This window comes from Branchiostoma belcheri, unplaced genomic scaffold, assembly GCF_001625305.1.
Source record: "Branchiostoma belcheri isolate BF01 breed outbred unplaced genomic scaffold, Haploidv18h27 scaffold23, whole genome shotgun sequence".
NCBI lineage: Eukaryota > Metazoa > Chordata > Leptocardii > Amphioxiformes > Branchiostomatidae > Branchiostoma > Branchiostoma belcheri.
In genome coordinates, this window is record NW_017803824.1 from 561,730 (window position 1) to 570,421 (window position 8,692).

General features: G+C 43.1%; 1 protein-coding gene across 1 annotated transcript; it reads left to right on the forward strand.

Annotated features, from left to right (window-relative positions):
- Positions 1 to 235: 235 nt before the first annotated feature.
- On the forward strand, positions 236 to 6,294 carry LOC109470736 (heart- and neural crest derivatives-expressed protein 2-like). The gene is made up of 2 exons (XM_019769800.1): positions 236 to 1,445; positions 5,104 to 6,294. Exons 1-2 carry the CDS (start codon positions 825 to 827, stop codon positions 5,197 to 5,199), a joined length of 717 nt encoding a protein of 238 aa, XP_019625359.1. The 5' UTR covers positions 236 to 824; the 3' UTR covers positions 5,200 to 6,294.
- Positions 6,295 to 8,692: the final 2,398 nt, after the last annotated feature.

The window sequence follows — 8,692 nt, forward strand, 5'->3', positions numbered from 1 at the left end:
ACCCTTGAACATCTAACTCTAAACACTGTTCAAAGCTATCTAATGACAATGCCCCTACTGTACTTGGTGACTACAGCGAGTTCCACTCTGCGATAGTTCTAGGAAAGGAAAATTTTGAAAACTTAAAAATAAAAGTTTGGCTTGACATGACACGAAACTTTTGCGACGGACCCTCCATCGCAGTTCCCAGCCGCAGCGGCCCGGCTGCATCCGGGTTCTTTCGCGTGAGTGTGCAGGGCTGTAGCTGTAGACTGGCGACTGTGGAGGGCGGCAGGAGACGGCGTCATCGCGGGTCGTCACTCACACACCGCGGCGTGACCCGGCCCTGCCCCTCCGCACAACCAACCAACCCTCCCTCCCTCCCGCCTATAAAACACGTCAGCGAGCCGTCACAGCTCAGTCGGGGTCGAGAGAGGCTAAGAGAGAGGACCTCCTGTTGTCCTCTAGTATCTGATCTGACCACCGCACGTTCTGACCAACCAACCATTCCGATGTTCTTCAGTCGTTGTATCTGTACATGGTGATCATATAGACAAGTTCTAACGCTGCAGTTCCGTTCGCCGCCGCTAGGGGAATCCTGTTGGTTGCTGAATCAGTCCGTACCTGACGTCCCATGCACCAGTACCAGTAGGGAGGCTTAGCCTGGAGTCAGGACGGACGTGCGCTGCTGACATCTCCTCTTCATCCGCGAGTCCCGTCGCCGCAAACGACTTCCTCCTGCTGCCAGCTGATGCTTGGACGTTGCTGATATTTTAGTCTTGTGATATAGAAAAGGAAGGATTTTAAGTACGCTGTGCGCTGGTTTAGTGCTAGGATAAGTCGCGATGAGTCTGGTCGGAGGTTACGCGATTCATCCCGTGACGGCCTCGCACCACCACCACGGCGAGCCCTACCCGGCCTTCCCGCCCGGCCCCTGCCGCCCAGAGGACTCCCCCTACACCTACACGGGCTGGGCCTTCGCCGCGCAGGCCACCGAGCTCTCCCCGATGTCGCCCGACCAGTACTCCGTCAACGGCTACAGCCCGATGTCGAGCCCGTCCGTCAGCCCGCCGGACTATCCCACCCGCCACCATCGGGGCCACGAGACGTTTCCCCCGCCGAACGGCTTCCACCATCACCACCACCACGGGCACCACCTCAACGGGGTCCACCACCACGGCGCGCCGCTCAAGCGGCCCAGGGGCTCCGCCAACAAGAAGGAGAGGAGGAGAACGCAGAGCATCAACTCGGCGTTCGCGGAACTCAGAGATCGGATCCCCAACGTCCCAGCCGACACGAAACTGTCTAAGATCAAGACACTGAGGCTAGCGACGTCTTACATAGCCTACCTCATGGACGTACTAAACAAGCCCGAGGGTCAAGGGACGGGCACCGGGGACGCTTCGGGCTTCCAGGCCGACCTGAAAAAGATGGACTCACGGGACGACAGCAGACGAGAAGACATGGTAAGTTTCCAAGCTCCTTTTTAATTTTATTTGTACAAATTTCTACCTCCTTCTACTTCCATAAAAGATATATAGACACCTTCCTACTCCACTGAAACTGACACACTATTTTCATGACACAAGCCTGAAATTTTCTGTGTATCCTTTACACAAAACATTCAAGTATTGTGAATAGAAAACATGCAAGTTTCAGGTATCCTTCTATAAAGGATATCCCATAGAAATCATGTTGGGTAGTTCTTGTAGTACCTGATGTCGGGTTGTAGAGTGGACTTGTGGGTTGGCCGGTGAAAAATGTAAACACACACAGCATGGCGGACTGCGTGCGTGTGTCGTCACTCCTACTGAAGGTGACTCATACCCCACGGCGGAAAGGGTCGTATTTTCCCAATAAACACGCACAAATGCTTTACAACTTCCACATTTAATAAAACGTCGGGTTTACACTCATTTATGGCGAGGATTTGGGGGCATAAACAACTGTCTGTTCGTGGAAAAACACCCGGTGCGTGTCTGGTGCGTGAACGGTTTCGGAGCCTGCTTGGGTGTGCGCTTGTGGTGGGTGTATGTTCTAACCCGCATGGCATCTTCTAATGGCTGCTCGGCAAATTGCACAAGAAGCCACAAAAATGTCCCTCCGCCCCAAACAAAAGATAGTCAAACCTTTAGCACCAGGAAATCATGTGTGTGTAATGTTTAAAAGCCTGTTTGTTGAATGAGAGTTCTATAATAGAGATATATCTGGTCATGAAAGGCTGAAAGAGCGATTGTTGTATCTTCATCAAGCATTCTAGAAAAACACAAAAGGCGGAAATAACCATCAGATGTACTTGAAAGCTTACAGAGATAAGGTACACCCCTTTTAAAAATAATATTTGAAACCACCTTTTTGAAAACGATTGAGATTCTGTACAAAATGATACAAATACCCTGTCATAAAACGACACAATTTCATAAGGTTATGTTATGATCTATAAACAATTGTAGCTTGCGTTATGGTGGTCTATGTTTTGATGATATTAAACGTATTTTTTGTGCTTGTTGCGAAGAAAGGAAGAATATACCAGTGTGTGAGTTGAAACGTTCATCTGGTGAAATTGAGCTACGTGGACAAAAAGAGTCAAGTCACGATAAGAGCGCTCACATACAGTTTTAGGTCCAGGAGGATATTGTCATGTAAAGAGCAAAAGTCCTTTCTAAAAATTAATTTTCCTGCGTTTCCAGATTACAGAAACTGTACTAATTGGTTCTTAGTGTGCGGGATTATACGCTAGATAGTCGGAATCCACGGGGAGAGTGGGTCTGTAATATCATACAGCGTATAAACTAGAGAGGGAACATATGGTCGACTTTGTCAGCCATCTTTCAATGGAGACCCACTGATAGCAGCGACGCCGCTAATCACGAGTGCTTAATTCTTTACAGATAGATTGACTGAAGATAGCGCCTTATTTAAGAACACTCACGTTTGAGTTATTGTTGCGATTTCAGTACGTCTTTTTCCCACTGTAGATTCTGTCTTTCTTTTTACTTTGGCACGCGGTAGGGGTATGCAAGGTCCTTGGTAGTAAGACCAGGGGTGTGTTGTAATATAAAATGGTGGCGCTCCTAGTTGTAGAAATATTAGGGGACGTTGGGGTCGGGGTGGGGCGTCGGTTAGGACAACTTCTCCGCCCCCCAAAGGGCCACTGACGAGAAGCCACACACGATTCGGGAGGGGTTATTATTTTTGTTGTTTATCTTTTGCGTGTGGGGTTTGTTGTTGTCCCGCTGTGTCTGATATCATCAGTCATTTCACAGAAAGACGTCTGTTGGTGCAACAAACGGTTGTTGTTGTTGGTTAGATACTGTGTTTCACTAGACTAATAAAAACTTACACAAAATTCCGTTCAACTTGTAGAAAAGCTACGCACTGTCTTTGACACATATTATATATTGAGAAAGATATTGAGACGTGTATGTGACAAAATTGACCACATGCATGTCCCCAGAAATATGAGGTAACCAACCATTGTTAGTTATATGTATGTTTTACAAATGTAAACTTACACAAAATTCGCTTCAACGTACAACTGAACCTACGCAGTATCTTTGACACATATATCCGAGAAAAGATATGAAGACACGTAGCTGACAAAATTGACCACAAGCATGTCCCCAGAAATATTAGGTAACCAACCTTTGTCAGGTATACGTGTGTTATGTATAAGTGTAAAATTACACAAAATTCGCCTCAACATACAACTGAACCTACGCAGTGTATTTTATACATATACCCGAGAAAGATATGAAGACACGTAGGTGACAAAATTGACCACACATGTGCCCTGGACCATTCAACAGACAAAGACGTGCAGTGTAACAATGACATTACATACATACTGTTCACGCTTGTCTAAATTTGTTAGGATTATGATATTACTGTTTAAAGTTTGATTCCCTTGGAGAGGATTCTGTGATGTTCAAGCTTGTGTCTGTAGATACTACACAAAAGAGGTAATTCGCAGCCCAACCGTTTCGCTCAGTTTTTGCCCAATCCAAAGCTTCTAGTTCTACGATCTCTTTCTCTGTCTGTCTGTCTCTCCTCTCTCTCTCTCTCTCTCTCTCTCTCTCTCTCTCTCTCTCTCTCTCTCTCTCTTCACACACATATTGCTACTTACTTTGAAGACATGTAAGCCATTCCCAAGTCTTTTATAGTAAAAGAAGGATCGCCCAAATACCGTGAAATTGCAAAGAAAGGACCAGAATTGTTCGCTAATCCCGTACAGCCAATGCTCGAGATGTGGAACTCAGATAGACAAAATATGCTTTAGTGCAGCCATGTTTAATATCTTCTTGACCTAAACCCCTTTTTTGCAATTCTTTCATCAAGGAGAAAAAGCTACTGGCTACTACGAACCAATACAAAACTGCATTATTGTCATTTGTATGATAAAGAATAAAGTTAAAAACGCTTTGGAGTAAAACACCACTCATTGTTTCTATACATACAACATACATTCAGGAAACGTAGATACTTTCATACATAGCTTGTTATGCTTATAAGCGATAGTACATTCTTTCTGAGAATAATAAGAGGTAGCAAAAAGGAAGCCATGAGACAAAAATGTTAGTCATCAGCGATGCTTTCATCAATTTCTCAGAGACGTCGGTGTCTCTTCTGAAGTCATTATTGCCTCACCTTTGTGGTTTGGGCCACAGCCACGCAAATTAGCTCACGTACTACTTCCCTTCAATACATTGTACCGAAGACACTAAAGTAACAGTTACGTTACTCAAGCAGCTGGATAGATTTGAAAACGGTCAGACGTTTCATGCAGCATCTAGTACCTTTCGTCAGTGACTGGAGTAGTGGATGCTACCTATATATATATATATATATATATAGTTGTTTGAGCAACTGTTACTTTTGTATCTCATTACCTGGATGTCTAACCTTCGTTGGATAGATTTTGAAAACTGTCAGACGTTTCAAGTAACATCCACTACTTTTCGTCAGTGACTAGTGCGTAGATGATGCTACCTGAAACGTCTGGCCGTTTTGAAGATCTATCCAGTTGCTTGTGTAACGTTAATGTTGGTATCTCATTACCTGTATGTCTAACCTTCATTTACGCATCGTACTAAAGATTAACGCTTTCTTTTCCTTCCTCTGCAGGGCTCCATCTTACAATCTAGTATCAAGAGCGAGAAGAAGTCGAAGGGAAGAACGGGCTGGCCGCAGCACGTTTGGGCGTTGGAACTCAAGCCTTGAGAAACGAACTTGTACAATATCACCAAAACCTGCTACGTCTACTTTGGGAACTACAAGAACTGTGCTTCGCATCTTAAAGAAACCAAGCTGGCCTTGAGCACAAGAAGGAGGATACGCGCCTTCAAGAAGCTTCTACGGCAAACCACACACGGAGAGGAAATGTTGTAAGTAACTCCAGAGAGAAAGGAGAGAACGAGCTAACGGATATGTAGAGAGGACAGACCCCACAGTCGGTCGGCACTGAAAGACTCTCTTCCGTGGTGGGTAAGAAACGTTTCCGTAGCGTGTAGCCAGTAAGAGTTTCCCCAAGATAAAAACACTACGAACTCATGTCCTCTCCTTCCCAAACGTCGAAAACGCTAAAAGCCTTTCTGTGGAACTAGACGGGCGTGGGGAAACGACGCTTTTTGCAGGACACAAACTGAAACATGTATAGAGATATCTATATACCGCTGAAGACTGAAAGAAAGAGAGATTATACTGGAATCAAATGCCGTTTTGTGAAGATTCCTTCGATGCTTGTTCGGGCTAGCCTTGTTTTTGGTATGAGTCTACAAACACCATACTGCATTCATTTCCAAGATTATTTAGCAGTGTATATTCAGTGACCAACTTTATATGCCATTCGGAACTGTGGAACGATTCATAAAAGTCCTATTTTTGTACTTTTCTTTGTGTAAAAAATATAGGCATTTAGTAAAAAAATTATAGTTACTATTAAGTGTTTACAAAATATATGTACAGATTTATAGTATTTATTTGAAGAACGACGATTGTGAAATGCTTACTTTTGCTTCACAAAAATGCGATGTTATAGTTAGTTTCATACTTTTATAGTTATTAGTTAGAAACTGTTTTTCTCGCAGATTTAAACTGCTTGGCATTAAGTTGAGCTTAGTGCGGATTCTCTCCAACGCTTTTGTAAAGGTTTAACAGAACCTGCGAAACATAAAACTCGTCATACACTTGTTATGTAGTTACACAAACCGAGCTTTTGTATCGCTACATCTCCTGGTCACGTCTGCCATTTTTATCCTGCGGCTTTTTAACTGTCACACCAAAAATACACGCTGAGATGTTTCATTCTGATTTCGTTCAAGTGTGTCTTTTGTGGTCCTTCTCTCAAAGTAACTAGTACATAACCCTTTGAATGTACACAGACAAACTACTACAAGGCATAGACAACAGCTAGAAGTGGTTGTGTGTCAGAGAAAAAGGCGCGAAAACGACTTTGTTGTGTGAGAGAAAAAGCGGCACGAAAACATAATGTTATGATTCGTTTAGTCTCCGGAGCAGGCTTATAGAACTGGGGGTTTGGTGGGCTTCGGCTGTTTTCTGATTAGCCCAGTTCTAAAACGGGGGTAAACCAGACCGGCTATGTTGTCTATATGCAATCAGAAAATAGCACATAAAAGATCCTGAAGACCCCCAGTTTTTGGCGTGCTATGGAGGCTATGATTCGTTACTCTGGTCGTTTTTCGTGCCTTGACCTCTGAGAGTGAATGCGGTGCCAGCTCAACGGATCTGCTCTCCCCTTTGTTTGGTTCAGACGGGAGTCGAGATTACTATCATACACATTAGCTGCAGGGAAGACATTTTTATCTCCCGACTGTGCGCCTCCATTGTTCGCCAGCCTTTTGTGTGGGGAAACGTCGCCATGTGTTTGGGGCTTGCCGCTCTAATGTACAGTGAACTTGTCTCATGAAGACCGAGAATTTTTGCCTACAATTTGATGTAATTTACCACCTGCAAAATTGCTTAAACTCGTTCATCCGAAGCAATACTTTTTATTTGCTAGCGGACTTATTGTTGGAGTAGAAAATTGTTTGTTTAAAAGCGTTATTTTACTATGAGTAAAGAAGTTGCTCTGTTGCTTACTAGCTGTATAACATTTCTTGCAATCGTGCCAATCAAAAATACTACTAGTAATGTATGCCCTCAAACCTTTTGTAATCCTACACCACGGCAACTATATCGCACACAACCGTTTACCATTCCAAAATTCTAGTAGACATAGCTTCTTCTACCATTTACAGTACATATACATGCATTACGAAATACAGTACTGCACACTAAAACAATGTTGCACTCTATAGTATAATATTTTTGTCCACTCTATATAAATTCAAGCTTTAATTCGCACAACCGTTTACCATTCCAAAATGCTACTAGACATAGCTTCTTTTACCACTTGCAGCCATTACAAAATACAGTAAATGTACACTGAAACAGTGTAATACTATATAGTTCTTCCACTCTATATTATATAAAAATCCAGCTTTAATTTACATCAATCAACCGTTTACCATTCCAAAATGATACTAGACATAGCTTCTTTTTCCATTTACAGTACAAGTACATGCATTACGAAATACAGTACTGCACTCTATAGTATATTTTTGTCCCCTCTATATAAAATCAAGCTTTAATTTGCATCAATCAGTGTAATAAGAGTTATTCCAAAGGGACCGGCAGTGTTGGGCTAATTGATGATCTTTTTCTAATCCTGATCGATATGAGATAGTGCTAAAAGGTTGTCCGGGTGAAGTGCAGGGTTTACAATCCAATAAGGAGGATAAGTATTCCCAAATTGACTTACGATCTATCCCAACCCACGGAGGAATAGCATGATTAACCTATTTTTATGGGCAGAGATATCGACCGTCAGAGACAAAAATTCTCTTTGAAAGTGCGCCTAATGTACGTACCAAGATTGGCGAAATTAAACATTTATAAAGGCACATACACACAAATATATGTATGATGATTCCACAACATGAAGCCTGGGCGACATAAATGTAGATTTATTGTTTTGTATCAATCCACAGAAAGACAGGAGTGTGTGTGCATATCAATCAATAGTTCGTGCTTATAAACCTGCATTTCTCCTCTGGTCTCTTAGATGTCGAAAGGTAGTGGATACTACCTGAAACGTCTGACCGTTTCCAAAATCATATCCAGTTGCTTGAGTAACTGAGTTTTGGTGTGTTCGTGTGTGTTTGTCTTCATCGCCCGTTTTTGTCGTCATCAGGCCATCAGTATGTACCGCACCGCTCAGCCAAGACTCCATAGGTTACAAGTGTTTTCGCAGGGGGAGTTAGAATCAACAAACACTTGGCTCATGTTAGACACAGTTTCCCTAACAAGACAAACAATTTGGGGGTGCTAGGGTTAAACCTACTGTATAGAGCGGCTTTGGAATGCAGTCAGCGGTAACAGGCTCAGCTTAGTGGCTACGGAGGGACGGTTTGTACATGTAGAGAGACCTTTACTACTATGTGTATAGTGCATGAGAGGTGGCTTATATATTATCAGGTTCGTGAGTGAATTGAGTAAAGCTCGGAAATGCAGAGTAAGACCGTCCAAATTGTCTAAGTCGTACAGTTTTACATGTTTTATTCCGTGTGTGTGTGTAGGTCATCTTGTAACAGTGTTTTATGTTTGTGCCCAAATTCGTGTTGTATGTGTCGAACTGCGTTACATGGGTGAAATA